Source organism: Drosophila montana, unplaced genomic scaffold (genome assembly GCF_035044405.1).
Source record: "Drosophila montana isolate Dmon_TW-CO22-7 unplaced genomic scaffold, ASM3504440v1 contig_3200_1, whole genome shotgun sequence".
Taxonomy (NCBI): domain Eukaryota; kingdom Metazoa; phylum Arthropoda; class Insecta; order Diptera; family Drosophilidae; genus Drosophila; species Drosophila montana.
In genome coordinates, this window is record NW_026998080.1 from 128,601 (window position 1) to 143,089 (window position 14,489).

At 40.6% G+C, this 14,489-nt stretch overlaps 2 protein-coding genes across 3 annotated transcripts; both read right to left on the bottom strand.

Annotated features, from left to right (window-relative positions):
- Positions 1-427: 427 nt before the first annotated feature.
- On the bottom strand, positions 428-6,740 carry LOC135431248 (uncharacterized). Of its 2 annotated transcripts, none has more exons than XM_064686243.1 (4): positions 6,587-6,740; positions 3,655-3,817; positions 1,611-1,914; positions 428-1,550 (listed from the first exon to the last, which is right to left on the bottom strand). In XM_064686243.1, the coding sequence occupies exons 1-4, from the start codon at positions 6,680-6,682 to the stop codon at positions 725-727; spliced, it is 1,389 nt and encodes a 462-aa protein (XP_064542313.1). In that variant the 5' UTR covers positions 6,683-6,740; the 3' UTR covers positions 428-724. The 2 variants fall into 2 exon arrangements, with proteins under 2 accessions (XP_064542313.1, XP_064542312.1); XM_064686242.1 differs by lacking the exon at positions 6,587-6,740 and adding an exon at positions 3,900-4,059.
- A 3,961-nt stretch (positions 6,741-10,701) lies between these two features.
- Positions 10,702-12,683, bottom strand: LOC135432372 (keratin, type I cytoskeletal 9). Its single transcript, XM_064688041.1, has 6 exons — positions 12,642-12,683; positions 12,407-12,567; positions 12,009-12,370; positions 11,842-11,950; positions 11,071-11,514; positions 10,702-10,921 (listed from the first exon to the last, which is right to left on the bottom strand). The coding sequence occupies exons 1-6, from the start codon at positions 12,681-12,683 to the stop codon at positions 10,702-10,704; spliced, it is 1,338 nt and encodes a 445-aa protein (XP_064544111.1).
- Between the last annotated feature and the right edge of the window lie 1,806 nt (positions 12,684-14,489).

Genomic DNA, 14,489 nt, shown 5'->3' on the forward strand with positions numbered 1-14,489 from the left:
CTAGCTCAATGTCAACCTGTTAACAGCACTGTTAGGTGAGGCTTCGCTTATCGCTATGTTAAGCCGCTGCTGGCTGCTCACCTGCTGCCGTCGCGGCGCCATTTGGCAATGCTTGACTTTTGCGTTGCAAATATGGCGTGCCGCAGTGTGGGCAAGAGTCCATTTCCGTTTCCTTTGTACTTTTCGCCGTTGCTGTTGTTGTTGTTGTTGCGCTGCAAGCTCAGTTAATTAGGCAAATGCTGCGCTAGTGGTTGCTGCTTTTTATTGTCGCTGTTGTTGCTCACCTGCTGAGAGCCAATATTAAAGGACCTCGCGCACGCTGCGCCTTGAGCACGTTTAACAGCTGCGCATCGCTCAAGGCGACATCCTGCAGACGCAGCGAGGACTGCAAAGGCCAAGACAAATCATTTTTATATACACTAAACTTAAAGCACAATTTATTATGTAAACAAAAACACAAGGCGCACACATTTCCACTTAGGTACTACAATAACTAAACTTCTCATACACTTTTGGACACACGTTTGGCGGGCAGCGGGGGCGGCTTCGACTGCTGCCCCCCGCGACGAGTCGAACAGAACTTAAGCATGCTGCAGTAGTTGTTGAGGCCACAATGGATAGCACAAGACTGGCCGCTGGCTACTCGGAATTTGTCGAGCGCTTAGCGCTCATTTGGTGGGCGTTAACGCGGGCGATAAGGCACAGCCCCTGGCATGGACGACGGCTACGCCAGCGTGCAGATGCCGTGCCGCTCCATGAAGACCTCCAGGCACGTGGCGTCGACGCGATCGAAGAGCAGCGAGCCGAAGCGTCGCGCCGTATAGTCGACAATTAGCACCATTTTGCAGTTGATGCACTTGTCCCGATAGTGGAAGAGCAGGCCGACCGACTGGTGCACAATGTGATCCACATAGCCCGGCGCCGAGCGGTACACCTGATGGTTACCCATTTCCACAATGGAGCGCGCATTGACCACCACCTTGCTCCGCACATAAGCGGGCAGCACCTCGAGGGTGCGTCGCACCTTCGACTGGGTGTAGAGCACGCGATTCATGACGTGGGCCGGGGCATTGAAGGTGTCATTGCTGTCGCGCCTGTAGAAGAAGACGTTGCGAAAGACAAAGCCCGAGGTGCGTCCCTCGTCGCACTGCCGCAGATAGTCCGCCAGGGAGTTGTGCTTCAGGGGCATCATCACCTCGTCCAGATCAACCACAGCCGCATAGCGATGATTGTCCACGACATTGGCGCGATAGACACAGTCGTTGAACTGCGCCATGATGCCCGCATAGTGCAGATCGTGGAGATGCGCCTGCACATTCCACTCGAAGACGTCGGCCAGGCCCTTCTGCTGGTAGTGGGCCAGCACGCGACGTACCTCCTCGCTGGCCTCCACGTAGTAGAAGTAGAAGTGCGTCGCGCCCTGCAGTCGGTACATCTCCACGAACTCCACCAGGCGCAGCACATTCGAGTAGTTCTCCTGCAGCGGACCGACGCACACGGAAATCGTGCGTCGCGACTTGGCAAACAGCTCCGACATGTTCCGCGGATAGCTGAAAGCAGAAAGTAGAGCCTGCATTTGGGGCATATATTGGTCAATTCGCTTAGCTCACCTGATTTGCACGTAGCTGGGACTCAGGTGACTCAGCCGATTGGATGCATAGCTGAGTGCCACAGCTTGTGGCAGGAGCACTGGTGACTTTTTTGGCACATGCAGCGGGCACATAATGCTCCATGCCGCAAAGGTGTTGTTGTGCACATCGTGCATCGCGCCCGCCTCCTCGGCCACAATCTCGTAGCTGGTGAAGTCCGCGAAGCGCACAATGCAGCTCAGTCTCGAGTCGCGCAGACGCGCCGGCAAAATGGCAAAAATCCGCACTGAACCAACCGTCATCTCCTCGTCCAGCCTCACGCCGCCTGTGCCGAGTAGAGGGTATTTAAATATGAATATCTTAGGGCAAAAGGGTGAGATTATTCTGTTAAGAAGTGTTCTTATCAAAGACGTCTGCAGATATACACACTTGGAAGGCTTTGGAGTTCGAACAAAGCTGAGAGTTCGGTTCTATTTCACTGCCAAGAAAAGTTTCTTTTATTCAGAGAAGAACTTTAGGGAATTAGGCAAATATTCTGATTCCAATCTCAGTCGCATCTTGATACATGAGGAGCGTGCAAAGCGTAAGCTTCAGATCAAGTTTAACATATGATTAACAGATTTTGGCTAACATGAGGGAAAGAAGAGGCATACATTTCAATTTCCGCTTCATATCTTAAACATCTTATTCCCTTAAAATATTTTAGATACTTTAGTAATTAGTAATCTGAAGCAGTACACAAAATATCCGCGAACGTGTCTGTTACAACTTATACATTTAGAATATAATTATAATTTTTTTAATATTGCTCAGAAAATAATTTTTTATTTTATTTTATTTTTCTTAAATTCTTTTATATATTTAAATTTCTTCATTTAAAATTTTTTCATTTTCTATTTTTATTCCTATTCTTATTTAAGCCTTTGATAAATTAATTCAATACAACAGAAAATTCTATAGTATAAAATATTAACCGTATAGAGGTTCCGGGTATGTTTTTTAAGATTAACGAACAATTACTGGCATATCAATTTTTTAGTTGCTTTGTCAGTTAAATGATTCGATATTATTGTGATGATAAATTGTTGATGATGACATTCTTATCCCCTCTACTTCGACCACTGACAAACTGAGTATTTAATATGCTTTTCTAGACAGAAAACTGTGCAACAAAACAACAAAAAAAACATTCTTCACTTATTATTACATTTCTATGGCTTTTAATGAACGCCCGCAGTGGGACGTGGTGGGACGAGCATACTCCAACTAACTGTGTCACGCTCTTAAATTAATTCTAAGTTTTCTACACAAGTTAGAAAGTTTTTTTTTTTGGGAATAAAATTTGCACATCTATTCTTGTTTTTGGCATATCACAAAGAAAAGTCGCGAATGTGAGTCATGCCAGAAGTTGATTTCAAATCAAGTTTTGCGAAAGGCCAAAGTATTCACGTCAGAGCCCATATTTAGGCCACAGCGCGAGCTGCATTTATGTAGAAATAGTTCATGTTCGTATCATAAAACGGTCACATTATATTTGTAGATAGGCAAACGGTCACATTAAAAAAATATTAAATTAAATAGAAATGAAATTGGGGCTAATTTGATTTTGACAGCTAAGCAAAGTGAAAACAACTATGAACATTTCAGGGGAGGGTTTTTTATGGATACAGTGTCGCCAAAACTGTAACCCTCCGGCAGACTATAAAATATAAAGTTTTGTAAATTCTGTAGGCCTCTGGGTTCGATATTTCATTCTAAGCTTTCATTACTAAGCTTTGAAGATAAAAAGGAGGGGGGGGGGGGGGGGGGGCGTGTCCAAAAAATGTTAACTCTGTCTGACGTGGGCAATAAGTGTAAAAAAGTATCTCTATAAATTGAGTTCTTACGTATAGGCTATTTACCCAAAACCAATATACCCCTTTCTATTTTTAAAAACAGAGTACAATGCATCTCCTAAATTCCTAGTTAATTTCTCTTTCTTTAATTAATATCCCGGTTCAGACGCCTCAGATCAATTGAGGTCTTTTTTTTTAATTCCCTTATCCTTCCCATATCGGGGACTTACTTATAATATCCGTGCGCACATCGAAATATGCGGCATATATCTCATGCCTAAGCGATGCATTTCCGATGCGTCGCCAGCTGTTGTTGTAGTTCCAGTGCGGATTTGGCTTTGGGTAGAAGAGTTGGCGCTGCACCAGCTTGAGATCATCGCGCAGGCGTTCATTCTGCAAAGGGAAAGGCGCGGGGAATAAATACACACATAATACACACATAAACACACATGCACACACACGCACACACACTCACAATTGTTGTGCGCATGGAGATGTAGAAGAGTATCAACATGGTGCAGGCCACCAGACCGGAGAGCGTAAAGTAAACATATTGAAAACGATTCTCCGGCGCCGCCAGCATTTTTAAAAACAATTTTATATATCTATCAGATGTATATATATTTATATATGTTTATATGTACGTGTCTGATTTTTAATTAAATTATTTTATTAGACCGAACCGAACACTCGACCTTGAGTGCCGCACGCAGCCGCATCGAGCACCTAGCACCACCTGGTCAATTGTCCTGCTGATGCCTGTTGCCTGTTGCCCACGGCGGCGTCCAGGTGTGAATTACAGTTATGCGACTTGTGCGGCAAGCTGCCTACTCGTGACTACAAGTGTCATGCGGTTCAGGAGTCGCCATCGGCAGTCGCCAGTCGACAGTCGCCTCAGCTGCGGCCACCAACCGCAGCGCTGCTTATTTATTTTCAACGTCGACGTCGCCGTCGACGCTGACGCGCAGCCAACCCCAAAGCGGCTCCTGTTGCTTGTTTGCTTTCAGTTTTGTTGATGGGCGACCATCGATTAACGATAACACGCTGCGCGGCAGGGGCAGGGGCTGGGGCGAGGGGGCGTTTACAGCTCGCGGGCGTCTTTCAGTGTCATCATCGACGGCAGCCCCGACCTCGGCATTCTCAGTCAACTAACCAACTATTTAGCTACACTCGTAAAAACAATTGGCAAAATTAAGATATTGGCCATAAAAATCATTTCAGAAGAAAACTTTTCTTAGGAGCAGATCAATGACACTGCCTGAAAATGGCGTATTAGTGTTGCAAAGTGTATGTTCGCTAGTGTTCGAAAAGCAAGAATATGTTTGTACTAGTCGAGTTTTTAAATTTAATAAGCTTTTAAATCTAAATCCCAAGCATGGTTTTTAAATGTGTAGTGTTTAAAAACCAGGGAATAGACGAGCGGCCATTTAATTGCAGTGTTGATAAGCTCTATGAAACTGTCTTCTTCAGAGCGAGAATGGAAGCAATCCCAAGTTAAGTAGATGGCAGAATTGGCGTTCAATTCAAAAGCTTTTCAGTGATTTCATCATTTGATGATACTTTGTAGTGTTGCAGAACAAGTGTGGAACAAGGGATAAATCAGTGTCATCCTCCAGTATTGGTAAACGGACTAAGAGTTTAGTTTATTTTTATCACAAATTGCGATGCTATAATTCAGCTTCTTTTCGAAATTGATTTCACATTTTGATTTCTGTTTTCGCGTCTTGTAATTGTATAGGTCCCACTTTCAGCTTGTGTCATTTGTATCTAAAAAATTAGTTTTTATTGAATTTAAACGCGACTTTCAGTTAAGTTGTGAATTATTTTTGCGAGTGTTTGTTTGTGGTTTGTGCACATACGCTTGCCTGCCGCAGGAATCGAGACGGAGGGACCAGGATCAAGCAACAGGACGGACAGTTAGTGGCGCCCGCAATACGCAAATGATTATGGCACCCACGCACTCACACACACACGGACACACACAAACACACGGTCACAACAAGTGTCTGGGGCAGGACTCGGGCGACGCGTATGCAACAAGTTAATCAACGTACGTTTCGCATGAAACTGGCGCCATCGGCGACTCTGTCAACGCGTCGCCAGCAGGCGGCAAACGTCGACTGCGCAGTCAGCGTCAACGCCGACGCAGCTTTTCCTATTGCTGTGTGTGAGAGTGGGTGAGTGGTTGAGTGGGCGGGTGGGCGTGTGGCGGGAGGGGGGGGGGGGGGCATGTAAACGCACTTCACTTTAACATGAGTCGACTTTATAAATTGTATGTTTTGTTTTCCAATTGGAGTGTCCCACTGACTGACTGTGTGTGTGTGTGTGTGTGTCCCGTCTGTGTGAGTCTGTGTGTGTGTTTCTTTGAGTCAGCACCATTTCGTGGCATTATAAATTTAAGCTATTTTTAAATGAAAATACACGAAAAATGTAAAGAATAATATATATATAAAATATATTCCAAAACATTTAATAGATTTGTCTGGGCTGTCCAAAAGAAAAATTATTATTATATATATACGAATATTCATATATAAAAAGATTTTAGACCAAATTAATTTGTTGTTGTTCATCATTGCCAAGCGGCACAGTGGGCCGAAAGTGGTTCACTTGGTTGGGTATTTAAAAAGCGGGAGAATTATCATTTTATTAGTGTGATATTTTGTTTTATTTTTTATCAATATATATATATTTATATATTATATTAGACCTTTATTTCGATTTAACTTTTATTGTTAACATTTATTTTCCAATTTGATATTAGGGGCAGAGCACAAACAAAAGCTAAATTTGAAGACTTTTAATCTTTTAATTTTGAAAATCTATTAAAACAGAAACACGTGCTTTTGATAGCACTCGGCCCACTGTGCAGCCCACTGTGACCGCTGCAGACCGCTTTCCATGCTCATTCCTTTAGCTTTTGCCTCTGCTATACTTGTATATTTCTTTCTTCTTTCCATTTTTTTCTAAGTTCCATATAAAAAGCAGACTACCTCGATTCATTTGAATTAATTTTTCATTTCATTAAGCACGCAAAATATTTTTCACTTAGCTCTGTCAATATGTTGCCATAGAGCACGCAAAAGCAAAGAGAGCTTTCCATTTAATGAATAATGTGGCAATGGGGCAGGGAATTAAATACGAATCAATTGCAACACTCACATGCAGAACTGAGTGCTCGATGAGTATATACAAGTAAATAAATATCACTAGGCACAGAAAATGTTGCAATTTCGGGCGATACGTGAAACGAAACATTTTCAAAAGAAGCAACAAAAAAAAAAAAGAACTCAGCTATGCGACATGATTGCAAACGCTGCACGGCCAGGTGAGAACTGCTTACCTGTTTCGGCTTCAAATTCAATTGGGCACGTTATCGGGCCGTCAACTGATTAAAGTTCTTATCGGCAGACGGACATGCCAGCAGCGAGCTTATCTGTGAATATAGTTAATAGAGTAATACCTGAGTATTGATTGCTTGTAGCCAGCCGCCTTTCCGCCCAGGGTGACCCGCATGCGACAGTAGCTGGTCGCAAGGCAACCAGCATAAAAGTCCCTCGCGGCTGCCCACCAGTAGCCAACTGTCTGACGCAGGCGCAGCAGAAATCCAACCCCAGAAACCAGAATGAATAGTTGCCAAAATACAAAGAAAAGAAGAAGAAAACAGTCGCCCCTTTTTACAATTTCCAGTTGGCGGTGTCAAGCGTGAGAAAGTTAAGGAGATTGTTCGAGTCTCGAGGATAACTAATTCGTGTAAATCTTGACTGATTTATATGCACTCAACTAAATATCAACTGGTTGCAGCTACAGTTCCCAGACACACACACAACTTCTCACAGATCTGTGTCTGTGTGTGTCTTGTGGTGGTGGCATTTACCCACCACCAACACGACTCCTGGGATCGCATACCAGCATAAACATTACCATTTCAATGCATTCCCGTATATCTGGAACCCTCCTCGGCTGTTATGACCCAGCGGCACGCAGACCACCGGCAAAGCGGGGCACGCCTGCGTGTTCTGGGCGCACATTTTCATTTCATGCGAAAGTATTTTCAATTGTTGAGCGGAACGTGGTTGCCCCTTTATCGTATTTGGTGGTGGTTTTCGCCCCGGCTATAAATACTCCAACAGATCAGCGCTGCGGCACAGTTTTGTTTGACGCCTTACAAAGTGAAGTACAAAAAGAGTTTCGAGAAACTCTAGTTTTTAAATTAAATTAAAGCAGCTGAGCCGCCACCGGTTCGTGGTGGCGGCTAACCCAGCCGAGAATCTCTAAAGTACAGTCATAAACCACGTGCAGTGCAAACCAGTTGAATGCTGTCTCAAGTCTTGTAAGTATGCTGGCAGAGCAAATGCCTTTGAATTGTTTTATAACAATGCAAAACTTCATCTCTAGCTGGACAAAATTAAAGTCGAACATAGCAAAATATCATCTCAAATGGAACGCTATAAACAATTCTTCAAATGTTAGCAAGAGAACAGAAAAACATGCTACACAAAAAAAATAAATAAGAAAATTATATTAATTTCCGGAACATGGAAGCATTATCAACTCCAAGGCATCTTCACAAACTATTCTATGACTCCATATCAAAAGAATTCAAAAAATCATTGAATAAATAGAACTCTTGAAATAATATTCTTGAAGATAAGATACCAACTAAATGTTCTCCGCATCAATTCAACTTTAAATCAAGACTACGCTTCTTTTATAAAGATTCGTATATTCAACTAAAATCAAGACATCGCATTTTATATAAAGTAAAATGTCAAAAAGAACGTCTAAGGATTCGGAATTTCAACTAAAATCAAGACTACGCTTTTTATATAAAGTAAAATGCCAAAAAGAACGTCCAAGGATTCGGAATTTCAACTAAAATCAAGACTACGCTTTTTATATAAAGTAAAATGCCAAAAAGAACATCTAAAGATTATAAATACCAACTTTATCAGCTAAACCCATAATCAAGATTTTTGTTCAAAAATAAAACAACCATCGAAGGGATCGAGGCCATGGATTGGCTTTCTTCTGGCGGCCTCGCACAATTTTTCCCGTATAATAATGTATAACAATCTGAGGCTTTGCGACAATATCTTCCACTTCACTTAGCATACTTTTTGTGCCTTTTTCGTTTCACATTTCTCTTCAGTTTTGTTGCTGTTTTTTCGTTGACTTTCGTTAGAAAAGCTATAAATTTGTTGGTCTAACAATATTCTTGTTAAAAATTTCCACTCAAAAAAAATTAATTAATATTTAAGTAATTAGAAGAAAAAAAAGCAAATGTAAAATCGCGAAATTTTTAACGATGTGTATTGCCAATAGCAGGCGTGTTTTTGTTATAAAAATGAATTTGTTATTGATTTAAGTTCGTCAAAAACGGTTAGTTTTCATTTTCAAATGTTTAGGCTTTGATTTCTTTTCAATTTTATTTTGATTGCAATTTTGAGTTGGTAAGTTTTAATTTCCAATATTTTATTTATTTCAAATTTATTGGTTTCAACTTCGTTCATTTTTCTTGGCTTTATTTAAAATTTTAATTGGTAAGTTTTCAATTTCAATATTTTCTTTAATTTAATTTATATATTTATATTATTTATTTAATTTCTTTTATTTCATTTAATCAAATGCAAACCTAATATCGTTTTTTAAAAACTTCTTTTTTTTTGGTCATTATTTGCATTATAAGTTTTTATATTATCATATGATATTTTTTAGTTATTATTATTTTGGAAATTTAAGTATTAAAAATATTTTTCTTTTATTACGTTTATAATTTTTTTATATTATGATTTATTCTTACATTTGCTTTCTCATATATAAAAAAACTGTATTGTCATACACATAGTAAAAAATATGTTTAATTTTCGATTATATCTATTTCTACTTTTTTTTCAAAATTGTTTTATTTTGAATTTAATTTGGCAAAAAGATTTTCAAGAAGAACTTGTTTGTTTTCTTTTTATTTTCAGTTGAGTTTTTATTTTATTTAGTACGTGTTTAATATATTTTTATTTCGATTTATATATATGAGCATCATTTAAATTTGACTTGCATTTTTATTTAGTTTTGTACCTTTTATATTTTTTATTACTTTAATTTTTAAATTAAAAACGTCATGGTTTTTAACTTTTTTTTTTTTTATTCAGTAGTTTCGTTATATAGAATTTTTTTTCATACACGATCATTTTGATTTGTTGTATTTTTTTTTGTTTTAATTGAATTTTTATTATCGTCGGATCGTTTTTAATATTTTATTACTTCGATTATATATGTTTTATAAGAACCTCATGTTTTTTCAGTTTTACTTGGAATTTAAATTAATTTTGTATATTTTGAATATTTTTTTTATTTATTTTTTAAAATTAAACTTCATGATTTTTGTATTTTATTTGTTTATCATGTTTTCATCGAGTTAATTTCCGATGAAGATCCACAAAGAATTTGGTAAGTTTCTGTTCTTTTTATTTTGTGTGCGGTGCTCTAATTTTATTTTTAATATTTTTCATTAAATTACCATTGTTTTTTATTTTATTGTTTGCAATAATTTGTTTCTTTAGTTTCCAACTTTTTTATGTGCCTTGCACTATTTTTAACGTCTGTTTCATTTTCGTTTTCTTTTTGATCTGATTTTATTATCTGAATTTTTATTTGTTTAACTGTATTATTTTGTTTTATCTCGTGTTTTGTTTTATAATTGATTATTAATTATTTATTTTTAAATTCGCTTTTAATTTTTTTATATTATATATTTATTGTTTTTATTTTTAATTTATATAGTTTGCCCGTTTGGTTTTTTTTCATATTTTGTTTTATGTGATTATTTTTCAATTTTTAAATTTATGTTTCAGCTTCATTTACTTTTATGCGTTTTTCTTTATTATTCATCTTTTAATTTCATTTATAATATTATTATTCATTGCCTTTATTCCGGGCCAAAGTGTCTACAATAATAATAAGTACAAACTGATTTCCGTCTTGTTTCTAAACTGGGCTTCTCTTAAAAGTATTTCATAAGTTTTTTGCGCTCATCGCTGACAACAAACAATAATTAATAATATTACAAAATAAACTGTTCTTTCAATGCATCACATCCTTAAATCTTTTATTCAAATATTTAATTATGGAATTTCTGAGAATCTTTTGAGCTGTTTATTGAGCAAAATGCAAGTCGTGGGCATAAATATTTATAATTTTAGCTTAGAAATTAAACACATAAATAGTAGAGATTATGTTAAGCCACGCCCACAAGGCGGCTGCTGCGGCTGCTGTCCCTGTCACTGCGCTGCCTTTTTGTCCTGGCCCTCATCGTTGGCCCGGGACTCGTCGGGCTTGGGCGCCGTTTGGGCCGCAGCTGCTGGCATGCTGGCGCTCCCATTACCACCACCATCACCTATTGAGTTAGCGGCGTCGCTTGGACTCTCTGGAACCGCATTGCTGTCCCGGTCGAACAGATAACTGCCGCCTAGAGGGCGTGGTCGGCCACCATAGGAAGAGCTACAAGGGGCGACAAGAGAGCGAGCCTATCTTAATGATTTTTACAATTCCGTACAGCGTCGCATGCTACTCAGCTAAACAGACTCGAGGAGTGGGTGAGGTTCGTGTGTCTCTCGGATTAGGCTGGCTCTGCACCCACTGCAACTTACCTCTGTGCATCGCGCTCTCTGTCCCGACCAACTCCGCCGCCACCGCCACCGCTGCCGCCGCCGCCACCCCCACTTGAGCTGCCACTGCCAGCAGCAGACGCCGAGCTGCTGCCACCGCCGCTGCTGCTGCTGCCGCCGCTGCTGCCGCCGCGTGAGCTCTGATTGTCCTGATCGCCCAGATATGTCCAGCTGCTCTGGCCCATGGGCTTGCCCATGACGCTGGTGTGGCCGCCGCGATAGCCGTCGCTGTCAATGGCCGAGGAGGAGACCTTTGTGCCGCGATCGCCGTGGGGGCAGTTGTTGACTAGGTGGCCGCAGGGCGAGGCGGGCGCGGACGACGAGGCGCGTTCGCGATCATAGTACGGCTGCGCACCGGAGCGACGATCGTCGTCATCCCCGGCAAAATAATAGCCGCGCCCCGAATTATCGAAGCCCGACTGACCCCTGCACGCAGCGGATGCGGACGCAATTGGATGGGTGCGTGGGTGCAGTTAAGGACAGAACAGGACAGGACAGGAAGTGGGTGAAGTGGTGCATTTAGTTCCGTATTTCAAAATTGGCGTAGAGTATCCAGAGTTCATGTTGTTGTGGTGTTTTGTGTGATTAGTAGACATTGTTGTTGTAGGCGTTGGTGATCGTGTTGTTGTAGTTGTTGTAGTTGTTGTTGTTGTTGTTGTGTTGTATGTAAGTAGAGAGCATTGACAACATTGGTACGAAAACAAACAAGCACTAGACATAATAGTAATAATAGCAATAGCAGGATAGCGATACCTGTAGGTCTCATCCCATGGACGATAGTTGCGAAAATCATACCTTGAATAGTAGCGATCGTACGGATCGTATCTGTCATAGCTGGAACGTGAACGATCATAGTTGCGATCTGTAATGAAAGGAGGTTAAACCAAAGTTACAACTAGGGAAATTCGTACGTTACGCACCACGCGAACTGTCACTGTAACGATCGCCGTAGTAGCGATCTCTGCTGTCGTAGCCGCGATCGTAGCTGGAGCCGCGATCGTAACCGGAGCCGCGATCGTAGCCGGCGGAGGAGGAGGAGCCCCTTCTATAGTAATCATCATAGCCACGCCCCTCGTAACGATCATAGGTGCGGGGCGAGTAGCGATCGTCGCGACTGTAGTATCTGTCGGAATCACGATCCCTGCCGCTGCCGGCGCGATCCTCGTACCGATCGTAGGAGTAGTACCAGGAGCTGCGCGGATCATCGGCGCCGCGACTCGAGTAGCCGCCGTAGCCGGCACGATCGCTGCCGCCATATCGATCGCTGCTGCCATAGCGATCACTGCTGCCATAGCGATCGGTGCCGCCGCCATAATACCGATCCTCGTAGCAGCGCACGCAGCGCGACTGACGACTCTTGCCCAGCGGAGGTGCGGGCGAGCCGGCTGACAGCTGCTTATCGTTGGCCGTGGGCGTGGCACTGCGCGGCTCGGGTCCTAGGAAAGCGGCCTGGACCGAAACAACGGCCAGGCAGAGCAGCTGCAAAGAGTCAGAAGAGTTGCGTGATCATTAGCCGATTGTTTATGAACAGATTTCACAGTCCAGCGACCAACTGGGCCAAAGCCCTCACAGCCGCACGTACAGCCTCCAATCATAATTGACGAAAGTACTGCCAAAGTGCTGCTCGAAATACAAAGCCATATGTAGAAATCATCAGCAGCGTCATTATCATCATTAAATATGGACACTCCGAGCCAGCGAGCGTGAAATATGATCAATGGACGACGAGCTCTAGCTCTAACTCTGGCTGTTCGATTATGCAATAATAGAGCATAGATTTGGGGCTCAAATGGCGGCCAACACCTCAAGTGCTAGCATTTTCGGCCAGAAAGCATTCATAATAATAATAATATTAGTTGTAGAATTAATTAAAGCACAGCCAAAATCTCATATTCATATGCATAAAATAGCATTGACATCATTTTTTGTTTTCATTCATGGCTCAAATCATAAACTTCGCTGTGGGGCGGCTACACACCACCACCAGCACCACTTGTATCTCCCCCGCCCTCTCTCTCTCTCTCTGTCCCTTCACAAAAAAAGAGTTAATCATGAATATATGTTGGCGAGCTGCTCCGCCACGCTTTGTTAGCCAAGCAGCAGGAACAACTTCCGCTGGCTGGGGTTGGCTTTAGCCAAAAACCACCGACTGGCTGGCCAATCGGTGGATCTCGAGTTCGTGACTTGTCGCTGAATGTGTGCACAATTTATTAGAATAATTATCTTTTTGTTTTCTATTTAAGCCCAAACATATATCTGTATATCAAATGGCTGTCGGTCAACATCAGCAATTTCGGGGCGACAATTCTACAAAATATCGCATTTACATAATATTCCTAAAATTTTAACAAAATATTACATCATAAAGCAACAGTTATGTGAGTCCCACAAAAACTCATTGCGCAAGGCGTAGGTGGGCAATATGATTATCTAATGAGATCTCATGTGATCTATATAGTAATATGAATTGCATATTAATTCCATAGTTTTCTGTCAGCAAAATCTATACATGAACTACCTTTAAAATGTGTAGATTGTCAGCAAGTATTATTTTGATATGTGAAGTTCTATTTAGAGGCAAAGATTTTTAAATGTGTATAAGCAATTTGGGGGACTATGCATAGTTCTAATCGTTTGTTCGCCTGTCTATAAATTTTTACCAGGTATATCCCTAAATCATCAGGTAAATACTGACTGCCAATACTGACGACAAAATCAAGGTCAACAGTTGCATAGTCTGATACTTTATAACCTAACTTAAGAGTTCCGCTATACATATACTACTTATACTTATACAAATATAATAGATCTGTTATATTTAAAAAAAAATCCATCCGAATTCTCCAAATTTTATTTATTAATCTGCGTATCTTTTGTTAGACGAAAGGGCCGGGTTTCTTGGAACATGTAAAAACTTGTCTGATATAGAATTTGCAATGTTTCCAAGTTCTCTAAAGTTTCTAATTTATATTTTCTAATAATTTTAGATTTTTGAAAAATTTCTGAATCTTATAAAAAACAATGAACTACAAACTAAACTTGACTTAAAACATAAGTTGATTCTATAATTTTTATTATTATTTATTTACTATTTAATTTTAAACGAATTTGGTGGCTTCAAAACAGTTTTTTTTAATTGTTTGCAAAACTTAAAATATCTGTTCTAAATAGCGACGGCATTTACCTGAAACGCTTTTAAAATTCTCATTGATACAAGTTTTTAAATACAAGATTTTTCCTTCTGTATCCTTCATTGTTGGATTAACGACTGCATATAGAAGGAAAAATCTTGTAACTGAATACACAAATTCCACGCTATTTAAATAGAGTATTTAAATTTGTTTAAGCCTAGCAGACTAGGAACCTTCGGTTTTAACTTCATGCTTAGTGTATAAACCCCC